This window comes from Oncorhynchus clarkii, chromosome 9 (genome assembly GCF_045791955.1).
Source record: "Oncorhynchus clarkii lewisi isolate Uvic-CL-2024 chromosome 9, UVic_Ocla_1.0, whole genome shotgun sequence".
Taxonomy (NCBI): domain Eukaryota; kingdom Metazoa; phylum Chordata; class Actinopteri; order Salmoniformes; family Salmonidae; genus Oncorhynchus; species Oncorhynchus clarkii.
In genome coordinates, this window is record NC_092155.1 from 4852029 (window position 1) to 4868444 (window position 16416).

General features: G+C 42.9%; 2 protein-coding genes across 3 annotated transcripts in view; both read right to left on the reverse strand.

The window, feature by feature from the left end:
• Positions 1-16416, reverse strand: part of LOC139415792 (galactose-specific lectin nattectin-like) — a 1187935-nt gene that overhangs the window by 549165 nt on the left and 622354 nt on the right. The window lies entirely within an intron of this gene.
• LOC139417060 (GRB2-associated-binding protein 1-like) overlaps positions 13995-16416 on the reverse strand; it is a 63610-nt gene continuing 61188 nt past the window's right edge. The window contains exons 12-13 of the mRNA XM_071166309.1: positions 16251-16361; positions 13995-14177 (exon numbers count right to left, since the gene is read on the reverse strand). Of these exons, the coding sequence (XP_071022410.1) occupies positions 13995-14177; positions 16251-16361 (294 nt within the window). The remainder of the gene's footprint in view (positions 14178-16250; positions 16362-16416) is intronic.

Genomic DNA, 16416 nt, shown 5'->3' on the forward strand with positions numbered 1-16416 from the left:
CACCTCCACCTTACCTGACACCCTTAGACCCACTCCAGCTTGCATACCGCTCTGCCTCAATAGATCCACAGACGATGCAATCGCCTGTACACTGCCCTATCCCATCTGGACAAGAGGAATACCTATGTAAGAATGCTGTTCATTGACTACAGCTCAGCATTTAACACCATAGTAACCTCCAAGCTCATCGTTAAGCTCAGGGTCCTGAGTCTGAAACCCCGCCCTGCGCAACTGGGTCCTGGACTCCCTGACGGGCTGCCCCCTGGTGGTGAAGGTAGGAAACAACACCTGCACTGTGCTGATCCTCAGCCCTCTCCTGTACTCCCTGTTCACTTATGACTGCGTGGCCATGCACGCCTCCAACACAATCATAGTAGGCCTGATTACCAACAACGACGAGACGGCCTGCAGGGAGGAGGTGAGGGACCTGGCAGAGTGGGGTGCCAGGGAAATAACCTCTCCCTCAACGTCAACAAAAACAAAGGAGCTGATCGTGGACTACGGGGAAACAGCAGATGGAGCACGGCCCTAGCCACATGTACACATACTGTATTCTATTCTACTGTATTTCAGTCAATGCCACTTCGACACTGCTTGTCCCAATATTTACATCCTCCCTTAAATTCATTATTTTATACTTTATATGTGTGTATTGTTAGATAATACTGCACTGTTGGAGCTGGAGACACAAGCGTTTCATTACACCCGCAATAACATCTACTTAATATGTGTATGTGACCAATAATATTTTATTTGGAGAGGTAATGTGTGTGCTTGGGGTAATGTGTGGAGAGGTAATGTACGTGTTTGGGCAATGTGTGGAGAGGTAATATCTGTGTTTGGGTAATGTGTTTGGGTAATGTGTGTGTTTGGGTAATGTGTGGAGAGGTAATGTGTGTGTCTGGGTAATGTGTGGAGAGGTATTGTATGTGTTTGGTGTGGAGAGGTAATGTTTGTGTGGAGAGGTAATGTGTGGATAGGTCATGTGTGGAGAGGTAATGTATGTGTTTGGGCAATGTGTGGTGAGGTAATGTGTGGAGAGGTAATGAATGTGTGTGGGTAATGTGCGGAGAGGTAATGTATGTCCTTGGGTAATGTGCGGAGAGGTAATGTGTGTGTTTGGGTAATGTGTGGAGAGGTAATTTATGTGTTTGGTGTGGAGAGGTAATGGTTGTGTGGAGAGGTAATGCATCGGTTAGGGTAATGTGTGGAGAAGTAATGTGTGTAGAGGTAAAGTATGTGTTTGGGCAATGTTTGGAGAGGTAATGTATGTGTTTGGGTAATGTGTGGAGAGGTAATGTATGTGTTTGGTGTGGAGAGGTAATGTTTGGTGTGGAGAGGCAATGTTTGTGTGGAGAGGTAATGTATGTGTCTGGGTAATGTGTGGAGAGGTAATGTATGTGTTTGGTGTGGAGATGTAATGTTTGTGTGGAGAGGTAATGTGTGGAGAGAAAATGTGTGTGTCTGGGTAATGTGTGGAGAGGTAATGTATGTGTTTGGGTAATGTGTGGATAGGTAATGTATGTGTTTGGGTAATGTGGGGAGAGGTAATGTGTGTGTTTGGGTAATGTGTGGAGAAGTAATGTGTGGAGAGGTAATGCATGTGTTTGGGCAATGTTTGGAAAGGTAATGTGTGTGTTTGGGTAATGTGTGGAGAGGTAATGTATGTGTATGTGTAATGTGTGGAGAGGTAATGTGCATGTTTGGGTAATGTTTGGAGAGGTAATGTGTGTGTTTGGGTAATGTGTGGAGAGGTAATGTATGGTGTGTCAGGGTAATGTGTGGAGAAGCAATGTGTGGAGAGGTAATGTATGTGTTTGGGCAATGTGTGGAGAGGTAATGTATATGTTTGGGTAATGTGCGGAGAGGTAATGTATGTGCTTGGGTAATGTTCGGAGAGGTAATGTGTGTGTTTGGGTAATGTGTGGAGAGGTAATGTATGTGTTTGGTGTGGAGAGGTAATGTTTGGTGTGGAGAGGCAATGTTTGCGTGGAGAGGTAATGTATGTGTCTGGGTAATGTGTGGAGAAGTAATGTATGTGTTTGGTGTGGAGATGTAATGTTTGTGTGGAGAGGTAATGTGTGGAGAGGTAATGTGTGTGTCTGGGTAATGTGTGGAGAGGTAATGTGTGTGTTTGGGTAATGTGTGGAGAAGTAATGTGTGGAGAGGTAATGTACGTGTTTGGGCAATGTTTGGAGAGGTAATGTGTATGTTTGGGTAATTTGTGGAGAGGTAATGTGTGTTTGGGTAATGTGTGGAGAAGTAATATGCGTGTTTGGGTAATGTGTGGAGAGGTCATGTATGGTGTGTGGGTAATGTGTGGAGAGGTAATGTATGTGTTTGGTGTGGAGAGGTAATGTATGTGTTTTGTGTGGAGAGGAAATGTTTGGTGTGGAGGGGCAATGTTTGTGTGGAGAGGTAATGTGTGGATAGGTAATGTGTGTGTCTGGGTAATGCGTGGAGAGGTAATGTGTGTTTGGGTAATGTGTGGAGAGGTAATGTGTGTGTTTGGTAATGCGTGGAGAGGTAATGTGTGTGTTTGGGTAATGTGTGGAGAAGTAATGTGTGTGTTTAGGTAATGTGTGGAGAGGTAATGTATGTGTGGGTAATGTGTGGAGAGGTAATGTATGTGTTTGGTGTGGAGAGGTAATGTATGTGTTTGGTGTGGAGAGGCAATGTTTGCGTGGAGAGGTAATGTATGTGTGTGGGTAATGTGTGGAGAGGTAATGTATGTGTTTGGTGTGGAGGTGTAATGTTTGTGTGGAGAGGTAATGTATGTGTCTGGGTAATGTGTGGAGATGTAATGTATGTGTTTGGGTAATGTGTGGAGAGGTAATGTATGGTGTGTCAGGGTAATGTGTGGAGAAGCAATGTGTGGAGAGGTAATGAATGTGTTTGGGCAATGTGTGGAGAGGTAATGTATGTGTTTGGGTAATGTGCAGAGAGGTAATGTATGTGCTTGGGTAATGTTCGGAGAGGTAATATGCGTGTTTGGGTCATGTTTGGAGAGGTAATGTGTGTGTTTGGGTAATGTGTGGAGAGGTAATGTATGTGTTTGGTGTGGAGAGGTAATGTTTGGTGTGGAGAGGCAATGTTTGCGTGGAGAGGTAATGTATGTGTCTGGGTAATGTGTGGAGAAGTAATGTATGTGTTTGGTGTGGAGATGTAATGTTTGTGTGTAGAGGTAATGTGGGGAGAGGTAATGTGTGTGTCTGGGTAATGTGTGGAGAGGTAATGTGTGTGTTTGGGTAATGTGTGGAGAAGTAATGTGTGGAGAGGTAATGTACATGTTTGGGCAAAGTTTGGAGAGGTAATGTGTGTGTTTGGGTAATTTGTGGAGAGATAATGTGTGTGTTTGGGTAATGTGTGGAGAGGTAATATGCGTGTTTGGGTAATGTGTGGAGCGGCCATGTATGGTGTGTGGGTAATGTGTGGAGAGGTAATGTATGTGTTTGGTGTGGAGAGGTAATGTATGTGTTTTGTGTGGAGAGGAAATGTTTGGTGTGGAGGGGCAATGTTTGTGTGGAGAGGTAATGTGTGTGTCTGGGTAATGCGTAGAGAGGTAATGTGTGTTTGGGTAATGTGTGGAGAGGTAATGTGTGTGTCTGGTAATGCGTGGAGAGGTAATGTGTGTGTTTGGGTAATGTGTGGAGAAGTAATGTGTGTGTTTAGGTAATGTGTGGAGAGGTAATGTATGTGTGTGGGTAATGTGTGGAGAGGTAATGTATGTGTTTGGTGTGGAGAGGCAATGTTTGTGTGGAGAGGTAATGTATGTGTGTGGGTAATGTGTGGAGAGGTAATGTATGTGTTTGGTGTGGAGATGTAATGTTTGTGTGGAGAGGTAATGTATGTGTCTGGGTAATGTGTGGAGAGGTAATGTATGTGTTTGGGCAATGTGTGGAGAGGTAATGTATGTGTTTGGGCAATGTGTGGAGAGGTAAGGTATGTGTTTGGGTAAAGCGTGGAGAGGTAATGTATGTGTTTGGGTAATGTGTTTGGGTAATGTATGTGTTTGGGTAATGTGTGGAGAGGTAAATGTTCAGAAGAGGTTTTACTCAGTTTGGTGGGAATTATTTTAGCGTCCCATCCTCCCTTTGTCAATCTTTGTGGCGAGAGGGAGGACTGCAAGGAAAGGGTTTAGAGAGAGAGGGAGGACTGCAAGGAAAGGGTTTAGAGAGAGAGGGAGGACTGCAAGGAAAGGGTTTAGAGAGAGAGAGGACTGCAAGGAAATGATTTAGAGAGAGAGAGGGAGGACTGAAAGGAAATGGTTTAGAGAGAGGGAGGACTGCAAGGAAATGGTTTAGAGAGAGGGAGGACTGCAAGGAAATGGTTTAGAGAGAGGGAGGACTGCAAGGAAATGGTTTCTAAATAAATCACTGACAGTGTCACCAGCAAAGCACCATCACACCTCCTCCTCCTCCATGCTTCACGGTGGGAACCACACATGCGAAGATCATCCGTTCACCTTCTCTGCGTCTCACAAAGACACGGTGGTTGGAACCAAAAATCTCAAATTGGACTCATCAGACCAAAGGACAGATTTACACTGGTCTAATGTCCATTGCTCGTGTTTCTTGGCCCAATCAAGTCTCTTCTTCTTATTGGTGTCCTTTAGTAGTGGTTTCTTTGCAGCAAGTTCTTGAAATTTTCCAGATTGACTGACCATGTCTTAAAATGATAATGGATTGTCGTTTCTCTTTGCTTATTTGAGCTGTTCTTGCCATAATATTGATTTAGTCTTTTACCAAATAGGGCTGTCTTCTGTATACCACCCCTACCTTGTCACAACACAACTGATTGGCTCAAACGCATTAAGAAGGAAAGCAATTCCACAAATTAACAAGGCACACCTGTTAATTGAAATGCATTCCAGGTGACTACCTCATGAAGCTGGTTGAGAGAATGCCAAGAGTGTGCAAAGCTGTCATCAAGGCTACTTTGAAGAATCTCAAATATAAAATAGATTTTGATTTGCTTAAAACTTTTTTTTGGTTACTACACAATGTGTTATTTCATAGTTTTGATGTCTTCACTAGTATTCTAAAATGTAGATAATAGTAAAAAATAAAGAAAAACTCTTAAATGAGTAGGTGTGTCCAAACTTTCGACTGGTACTGTATATAAACGGAACAGTACCGGACCCAAAATTGAACCTTGTGGGACGTCACATGTGATTTCTGTCACCAGAGGATTTTAGCTTATTAGACTGTATTAGTGATAAAAAAAATACTTGAATGGCTCACAACTTCCTCCAGCTTAATCAAGACAAGACCGAAGGGGAGGAGACAGGTTAATAAGGATCGGACCCCTTTTTTTTCCTCCAATTTCAGCCTAAAATGTAACAAATCTAACTGCCTGTAGCTCAGGACCTGAAGCAAGGATATGCATATTATTGGTACCATTTGAAAGGAAACACTTTGAAGTTTTTGGAAATGGGAAATTAATGTAGGATAATATAACACATTAGATCTGATGAAAGATAATACAAACAGAAAAAGCATCCGCTTAAAATTATAATTTATTTTGCACCATCTTTGAAATGCAAGAGAAAGGCCAGACAGTGATGTAGGATTCTAGATGTCATTTAGATGTTGTCCACAAGATGGCAGCAGTGCGCGTGCAATGCTTCAGACCGATCCAGTGAAGAATTACATCACTACAGAATATTTTGTATCAAGTCTGACAGGAGTTTGCCCAAATGTGCTGAATTGATCACTGTGCATAACTATAGAGAACATACAAAAATGCTATGGTTATAAAACATGTATGTTTACACACTCCCAGGAATGTCATACATGATGGATCATCAGCTACAGAAATACATTAAAACCTCTACAGGATCGGTGTCCCTAAACCGGGACAGTTGTTGCTCAATATGCGATAATGTGACTGGAATGACATTGTAAACAACCACCAACTTTCCCGGGACATAGATATGTATTATATGGGCAGAAAGCTTAAAATGATCTATGTAGGGAACTGGGTTCTACAGATTGACCCCACTGCTGTCTCTGGCTCCACACCCGGCCACATAGATGTGTGCTCGTTAATGTTTTGTAAACTCAGGGCAGTAATCTGCAAATATCCTTCTTGGCCATTAAACAGAGAGACACCAGATGAACAATACAAATCTTTTTAATTCACTGACAACTTTGGTTTCCTACATGTAACATCACATCATGTAAGTAACTGTAGTAGTATGTAACATCACATCATGTATGTAACTGTAGTAGTATGTAACATCACAACATGTATGTAACTGTAGTAGTATGTAACATCACATCATGTATGTAACATCACAACATGTATGTAACTGTAGTAGTATGTAACATCATGTATGCAAATGCAGTAGTATGTAACATGTATGTAACTTTAGTAGTATGTAACATGTATGCAACTTTAGTAGCATGTAACATTATGTATGTAACTGTAGTAGTATGTAACATCACATCATGTATGTAACATGTATGTAACTGTAGTAGTATGTAACACCATGTATGTAACATGTATGTAACTGTAGTAGTATGTAACATGTATGTAACTGTAGTAGTATGTAACATGTATGTAACTGTAGTAGTATGTAACATGTCTGTAACTGTAGTAGTATGTAACATGTATGTAACTGTAGTAGTATGTAACATGTATGTAACTGTAGTAGTATGTACTGTAACATGTATGTAACTGTAGTAGTATGTAACATCACGTATGTAACTGTAGTAGTATGTAACATCATGTATGTAACTGTAGTAGTATGTAACATAACATCATGTATGTAACTGTAGTAGAATGTAACATCATGCATGTAACTGTAGTAGTATGTAACATGTATGTAACATGTATGTAACTGTAGTAGTATGTAACATGTATGTAACTGTAGTAGTATGTAACATGTATGTAACTGTAGTAGTGTGTAACATCACATCATGTATGTAACTGTGGTAGTATGTAACATCACATCATGTATGTAACTGTGGTAGTATGTAACATCATACACACAACATACACCTTAGCCAAATACATTAAATCCTAGTAAAAATTCCCTGTCTTATGTCAGTTAGGATCACCACTTTATTTTAAGAATGTGAAATGTCAGAATAATAGAAGAGATAATGATTTGTTTCAGCTTTTACTTCTTTCATCACATTCCCAGTGGGTCAGAAGTTTACATACACTCAATTAGTATTTGATAGCAGTGCCTTTACATTGTTTAACTTGGGTCAAACGTTTCGGATCGCCTCCCAAAAATTTCCCACAATAAGTTGGGTGAATTTTGGCCCATTCCCCCTGACAGAGCTGGTGTAACTTAGTCAGGTTTGTAGGCCACCTTGCTCGCACGTATTTTTTCAGTTCTGCCCACAAATTTTCTATGGGATTGAGGCCAGGGCTTTGTGATGGCCACTACAATACCTTGACTTTGTTGTCCATAAGCCATTTTGACACAACTTTGGAAGTATGCTTGGGGTCATTCTCCATTTGGAAGACCCATTTGCGACCAAGCTTTAACTTTCTGACTGATGTCTTGAGATGTTGCTTCAATGTATCCACAAAGCACCCCCACAACATGATGCTGCCACCCCCGTGCTTCACGGTTGGGATGGTGTTCTTCGGCTTGCAAGCGTCCCCCTTTTTCCTCCAAACATAACGATGGTCATTATGGCCAAACAGTTATATTTTTGTTTCATCAGACCAGAGGACATTTCTCCAAAAAATACGATCTTTGTCCCCATGTGCAGTTGCAAACCGTAGTCTGGCTTTTTAATGGCGGTTTTGGAGCAGTGACTTCTTCCTTGCTGAGCGGCCTTTCAGGTTATGTCGATATAGGAATCGTTTTTACTGTGGATGTAGATACTTTTGTACCTGCTTCCTCCAGCATCTCCACAAGGTCCTTTGCTGTTGTTCTGGGATTGATTTTGCACTTTTCACACCAAAATATGTTCATCTCTAGGAGACAGAACGAACGCGTCTCCTTCCTGAGCGTTATGATGGCTGCGTGGTCCCATGGTGTTTATACTTGCGTACTATTATTTGTACAGATAAACCTTCAGGCATTTGGAAATTGCTCCCAAGGATGAACCAGACTTGTGGAGGTCTCGGCTGATTTCTTTTTGATTTTCCCATGATGTCAAGCAAAGAGGCATTGCGTTTGAAGGTAGGCCTTGAAAAAAACATCCACAGGTACACCTCCAATTGACTCAAATTATGTCAAATAGCCTATCAGAAGCTTCTAAAGCCATGATTATACTTGAACGTATAAACACCACATGGTACCTTCAGGCATTTGGAAATTGTTCTCAAGAATGAACCAGACTTGTGGAGGTCTGCAATTTGTTTTCTGAGATCTTGGTTGATTTCTTTTGATTTTCCCATGATGTCAAAATCAAATCAAATCAAATGTATTTGTCACATACACATGGTTAGCAGATGTTAATGCGAGTGTAGCGAAATGCTTGTGTCAAGCAAAGAGGCACTGAGTTTGAAGGTACACCTCCAATTGACTAATATTATGTCAATTAGCCTATCAGAAGCTTCTAAAGCCATGTCAAGATTTTCTGGAATTTTCCAATTTGTTTAAAGGCACAGTCAACTTGGTGTATGTAAACTTCTGACCCACTGGAATTGTGATACAGTGAATTATAAGTGAAATAATCTGTCTGTACTTGTGTCATGCACAAAGTAGATGTCCTAACCGACTTGCCAAAACTATAGTTTGTTAACAAGAAATTTGTGGAGTGGTTGAAAAACAAGTTTTAATGACTCCAATCTAAGTGTTTGTAATCTTCTGACTTCAACTGTAGCTGTAGTATTATTTAGTAGTATACGTAACATCATGTATGTAACTGTAGTAGTATGTAACATTACACCATGTATGTAAATGCATTAGTATGTAACTTCATGAATGTAATTGTAGGAGTACGTAACATCATGTATGTAACTGTGGTAGAATGTAACATCATGTATGTAACTGTGGTAGTATGTAACATCATGTATGTAACTGTAGTAGTATGTAACAAGTATGTAACTGTAGTAGTATGTAACATGTATGTAACTGTGGTAGAATGTAACATTATGTATGTAACTGTAGTAGTATGTAACATCACATCACGTATGTAACTGTAGTAGTATGTAACATGTATGTAACTGTGGTAGTATGTAACATCATGTATGTAACTGTAGTAGTATGTAACAAGTATGTAACTGTAGTAGTATGTAACATGTATGTAACTGTGGTAGAATGTAACATTATGTATGTAACATCATGTATGTAACTGTAGTAGTATGTAACATCACATTATGTATGTAACTGTAGTAGTATGTAACATCACAACATGCATGTAAATGCATTAGTATGTAACTTCATGAATGTAATTGTAGGAGTACGTAACATCATGTATGTAACTGTAGTAGTATGTAACATCACATTATGTATGTAACTGTAGTAGTATGTAACATCACATCATGTATGTAACTGTCGTAGTATGTAACATCACATCATGTATGTAACATCACATCATGTATGTAACTGTAGTAGTATGTAACATCATTTGTGTAACTGTGGTAGAATGTAACATCACATCATGTATGTAGCTGTGGTAGTATGTAACATCACATCATGTATGTAACTGTAGTAGTATGTAACATCATGTATGTAACTGTGGTAGAATGTAACATCATGTATGTAACTGTGGTAGAATGTAACATCATGTATGTAACTGTGGTAGTATGTAACATCACATCACGTATGTAACTGTGGTAGAATGTAACATCACGTATGTAACTGTGGTAGAATGTAACATCATGTATGTAACTGTGGTAGTATGTAACATCATGTATGTAACTGTAGTAGTATGTAACATGTATGTAACTGTAGTAGTATGTAACATCAAATCATGTATGTAACTGTGGTAGTATGTAACATCACATCATGTATGTAACTGTGGGAGAATGTAACATCATGTATGTAACTGTGGTAGTATGTAACATCACATCATGTATGTAACTGTGGTAGAATGTAACATCATGTATGTAACTGAGCGTCTCTGTGATGCAGTCTACAGTCTACTACAGTGAGATGCAGTCTACTACAGTGAGATGCAGTCTACTACAGTGAGATACAGTCTACTACAGTGAGATGCAGTCTACAGTCTACTACAGTGAGATGCAGTCTACTACAGTGAGATACAGTCTACTACAGTGAGACGCAGTCCACTACAGTGAGATACAGTCTACAGTCTACTACAGTGAGATGCAGTTTACAGTCTACTACAGTGAGATACAGCCTACTACAGTGAGATACAGCCTACAGTCAACTACAGTGAGATACAGCCTAAAGCCTACTACAGTGAGATATAGCCTACAGCCTACTACAGTGAGATACAGTCTACAGTCTACTGCAGTGAGATACAGTCTACTACAGTGAGATGCAGCCTACAGCCTACTACAGTGAGATACAGTCTACTACAGTGAGATGCAGTCTACAGTCTACTACAGTGAGATGCAGTCTACAGTCTACTACAGTGAGATGCAGTCTACTACAGTGAGATACAGTCTACTGCAGTGAGATACAGTCTACTACAGTGAGATGCAGTCTACTGTCTACTACAGTGAGATGCAGTCTACTGTCTACTACAGTGAGATGCAGTCTACTGTCTACTACAGTGAGATGCAGTCTACAGTCTACTACAGTGAGATGCAGTCTACTACAGTAAAATACAGTCTACTGACTACTACAGTGAGATGCAGTCTACTGTCTACTACAGTGAGATGCAGTCTACTGTCTACTACAGTGAGATGCAGCCTACTGCAGTGAGATACAGTCTACTACAGTGAGATGCAGTCTACTACAGTGAGATACAGTCTACTACAGTGAGATGCAGTCTACAGTCTACTGCAGTGAGATGCAGTCTACTACAGTGAGATGCAGCCTACAGTCTACTACAGTGAGATGCCGTCTACAGTCTACTACAGTGAGATACAGTCTACTACAGTGAGATGCCGTCTACAGTCTACTACAGTGAGATACAGTCTACTACAGTGAGATGCAGCCTACAGTCTTCTACAGTGAGATGCAGTCTACAGTATACTACAGTGAGATGCAGCCTACTACAGTGAGATGCAGTCTACTACAGTGAGATACAGTCTACTACAGTGAGATGCAGTCTACAGTCTACTACAGTGAGATGCAGTCTACTACAGTGAGATGCAGTCTACAGTCTACTACAGTGAGATGCAGTCTACTACAGTGAGATACAGTCTACTACAGTGAGATGCAGTCTACAGTCTACTACAGTGAGATGCCGTCTACTACAGTGAGATGCAGTCTACAGTCTACTACAGTAAGATGCAGTCTACAGCCTACTACAGTGAGATGCAGTCTACATTCTACTAGAGTGAGATGCAGTCTACTACAGTGAGATGCAGTCTACAGCCTACTACAGTGAGATGCAGTCTACAGTCTACTACAGTGAGATGCAGCCTACTACAGTGAGATGCAGTTTACAGTCTACTACAGTGAGATACAGTCTACTACAGTGAGATGCAGCCTACAGTCTACGGCAGACCACTGACTCCAACACATTGAGGACCACTGCCTCCAACACATTGAGGACCACCACACTCCAACACATTGAGGACCACTGACTCCAACACATTGAGGACCACTGACTCCAACACATTGAGGACCACTGACTCCAACACATTGAGGACCACTGACTCCAACACATTGAGGACCACTGACTCCAACACATTGAGGACCACCACACTCCAACACATTGAGGACCACTGACTCCAACACATTGAGGACCACTGACTCCAACACATTGAGGACCACTGACTCCAACACATTGAGGACCACCACACTCCAACACATTGAGGACCACTGACTCCAACACATTGAGGACCACTGACTCCAACACATTGAGGACCACCACACTCCAACACATTGAGGACCACCACACTCCAACACATTGAGGACCACTGACTCCAACACATTGAGGACCACTGACTCCAACACATTGAGGACCACTGACTCCAACACATTGAGGACCACCACACTCCAACACATTGAGGACCACTGACTCCAACACATTGAGGACCACTGACTCCAACACATTGAGGACCACCACACTCCAACACATTGAGGACCACCACACTCCAACACATTGAGGACCACTGACTCCAACACATTGAGGACCACTGACTCCAACACATTGAGGACCACTGACTCCAACACATTGAGGACCACTGACTCCAACACATTGAGGACCACTGACTCCAACACATTGAGGACCACTGACTCCAACACATTGAGGACCACTGACTCCAACACATTGAGGACCACCACACTCCAACACATTGAGGAGCACTGACTCCAACACATTGAGGACCACTGACTCCAACACATTGAGGACCACCACACTCCAACACATTGAGGACCACTGACTCCAACACATTGAGGGCCACTGACTCCAACACATTGAGGACCACCACACTCCAACACATTGAGGACCACCACACTCTAACACATTGAGGACCACTGACTCCAACACATTGAGGACCACCACACTCCAACACATTGAGGACCACTGACTCCAACACATTGAGGACCACTGACTCCAACACATTGAGGACCACCACACTCCAACACATTGAGGACCACTGACTCCAACACATTGAGGACCACTGACTCCAACACATTGAGGACCACCACACTCCAACACATTGAGGACCACTGACTCCAACACATTGAGGACCACCACACTCCAACACATTGAGGACCACCACACTCCAACACATTGAGGACCACTGACTCCAACACATTGAGGACCACTGACTCCAACACGTTGAGGACCACTGACTCCAACACATTGAGGACCACTGACTCCAACACATTGAGGACCACTGACTCCAACACATTGAGGACCACTGACTCCAGTTTAAAGACCTGTTGCTTTTAGCCTGAAATCGTTTGTTTGGAGGATGGAGAAGACTGAGGACTCTGTGCACCATGGTCACAGGGGTCTATCACCGCCTTCAGTAGCCCCGTATCCTTGAGTCTTACTTCTGTGTTGTACGAACGTGTGCATTCCATGTCGGAAGAGAAGGGGAAACTTCCAGTCCTCTATTCAATGTTTCTGTACAGGGAAGTCACTGTTGTTGTTTTTAAGAACTTGTAGAGTGAGTCCCAGAGGAGGAGGAGGGAGACTGTATGGACATTATATCTGAATGACAGACTGAAGCAGATGACAGATGACAGATTACACATTTTGTGCCAACCTGTCACTCAGTCATTTGAATTTTCTTACTATTTTTATATAAAGGACATTCAACTAACCCTGAAGGGGGCTGAGCCCCCTTTTACCTCCTCGTGGAGCCGGGTACGCTTGGAGAGGTGTCTGTGTCTGTTCAGTGTGTGTGTGTGTGTGCGTGTGCGCGCGTGTGTGTGTGTGTTGGCAAAGCTGTGAGTGTATATAGTGGTCATTTGGGTCATTTAGTGGGTGTCTCACTCTGTAGTTTTTTGTGTATGTGTGTCTGTTCAGTGTGTGTGTCTGTGTGTATCTGTTCAGTGTGTGTGTCTGTTCAGTGTGTGTCTGTTTAGTGTGTGTGTCTGTGTGTGTGTATCTGTTTAGTGTGTGTGTCTGTGTGTATCTGTTCAGTGTGTGTATCTGTTCAGTGTGTGTGTCTGTTCAGTGTGTGTCTGTTTAGTGTGTGTGTCTGTTCAGTGTGTGTCTGTTTAGTGTGTGTGTCTGTGTGTATCTGTTCAGTGTGTGTGTCTGTTCAGTGTGTGTGTCTGTTCAGTGTGTGTCTGTTTAGTGTGTGTATCTGTTTAGTGTGTGTGTCTGTTTCATGTGTGTGTCTGTGTGTATCTGTTCAGTGTGTGTATCTGTTCAGTGTGTGTGTCTGTTCAGTGTGTGTCTGTTTGGTGTGTGTGTCTGTGTGTATCTGTTTAGTGTGTGTATCTGTTCAGTGTGTGTGTCTGTTCAGTGTGTGTGCGTGTGTTATTTGTCCTTCTCAGTAGACTGTCTCCCGTCGTGCCACGCCTCCCTGGTACTTTTCAGAGCTCTGGTTCTCTCAGGATCAACGACCACATAGTCCACACGCTCACGTGCACGCTCACCTTCACGGTCACGTGAACGCTCACCTTCGCCCGAACCCATCGAGCCACCCAACACACTCTTTTTCTGAAAATAAAAAGACAGGATGGATTTTTATTCTAAAACAGATACTTTTTATTTTGAAACACAAAAGTGGGACTTTTATTTTGAAACAAGTGTTTTTTTGTGCGTTCTTATTTTGAAACAGATATACAGAGCTTTATCTTAGAAATGTCAGACCCATATTCCTAATGAGCTAACCTGGTAAATGAACTAACCTGGTAAATGAACTAACCTGGTAAATGTACTAACCTGGTAAATGTACTAACCTGGTAAATGAACTAACCTGGTAAATGAGCTAACCTGGTAAATGAACTAACCTGGTAAATGAACTAACCTGGTAAATGAACTAACCTGGTAAATCTATCCTGCACCTTAGAGACCGCTGCCCTATCTGTGGATCTGTTGGGGCCTTACGCGAATTGAAGTGGGTCTCGGGATGATGGTGTAGGCTGTGTAGTACGGCGCCGGAGGGGATGGCTGCCGTTTTAACGGGCTCCTAAACAATTGTGCTATTTTGTGTTTTTTTTTCTTTCGCATTGCTTGTAATTTTGTACATAATGTTGCTGCTACAGTCTCTTATGACCAAATAGAGCTTCTGGATATCAGAACAGTCACCGCGAACTGGAAGATTCTTCTTTCTTTAACGAGGCCGACGCAAAGGATATACTGCTTCTCCAAGACCAGGCCCAAATCCCAGTCATTCGCGAGAAGAAAAGACGGAGATCGGGTTGAATTCATTGCGAGTGAGTAACCCGAGTGGGTAACCCGCCTCTACCATCCATTCTATTGGCCAATGTGCAATCACTGGAGAATAAACTGGATAATCTCCCCTTGAGACTATCCTACCAACGGGACATTAAAAACTGTAATATCTTATGTTTCACAGAGTCGTGGCTGAACGACGACACAGATAATTTACAGTTGGCTGGTTTTTCCGTGCAGGACAGAACAGCTATATCTGGTAAGACGAGGGGTGGAGGTGTGTGTCTATTTGTCAATAACAACTAGTGCACAATGTCTAATAATAAGAAGGTCTCGGGGTATTGCCCGCCTGAGGTAGAATACCTCATGATAAGCTGTAGAACACACTATCTACCAAGAGAGTTTTCATCTATATTTTTCATAGCTGTCTATTTACCACCACATCCCCCATGCTGGCACTAAGACCCCACTCAACGAGCTGTATAAGGCCATAAGCAAACAAGAAATGCTCATCCAGAGGCATTGCTCCTAGAGGCGGTGCTCCTAGAGGCGGTGCTCCTTGAGGCGGTGCTCCTAGAGACGGTGCTCTCCTAGAGACGGTGCTCTCCTAGAGGCGGTGCTCTCCTAGAGGCGGTGCTCTCCTAGAGACGGTGCTCCTAGAGGCGGTGCTCTCCTAGAGGCGGTACTCTCCTAGAGACGGTGCTCTCCTAGAGACGGTGCTCCTAGAGACGGTGCTCCTAGAGGCGGTGCTCTCCTAGAGACGGCGCTCCTAGAGGCGTGCTCCCAACCAGAAGCCACGGATTACAGGCAACATTCGGACAGAGCTAAAGGCTAGAGCTGCAGGTTTAAAGGAGAGGGACACTAATCTGGACGCTTATAAGAAATCCCGCTATGGCCTCAGACGAACAATCAAACATGCAAAGAGTCAATACAGATTGAATCCTTATGCACCGGCTCTGATGCTCGTCGGATGTGGCAGGGCTTGCAAACTATTACGGACTACCAAGGGAAATCCAGCCGCGAGCTGCCCAGTGACACGAGACTACCAGACGAGCTAAATGCCTTTTATGCTCGCTTTGAGGCAAGCAACACTGAAGCATGCATGAGAGCCCCAGCTGTTCCGGACGACTGTGTGATCACGCTCTCCGTAGCCGATGTGAGCAAGACCTTTAAACAGGTCAACATTCACTAGGCCGCGGGGCCAGACGGATTACCAGGACGTGTACACAGGGCATGCATTGACTAACTGTAATTTTCAACCTCTCCCTGACCGAGTCTGTAACACCTACATGTTTCAAGCAGACCACCGTAGTCCCTGTGCCCAAGAACGCCAAGGGTAAACCTGTGTCGATAACTATCGCACCCGTAGCCCTCAACGTTGGTAGATTGTCTCACCTGTCGTGGGGGTGTGGCCACTCTACCAGTGTGTAAATCCAGGTCCAGGTACTCAACCTGTTTGTCCCTTCTAGGCCTCCGTAAGACCATGGGGTTGTCCCCACGCAGGGTCTGGAACACACACACACACACACACACACAGACACACACACAGACACACACACAC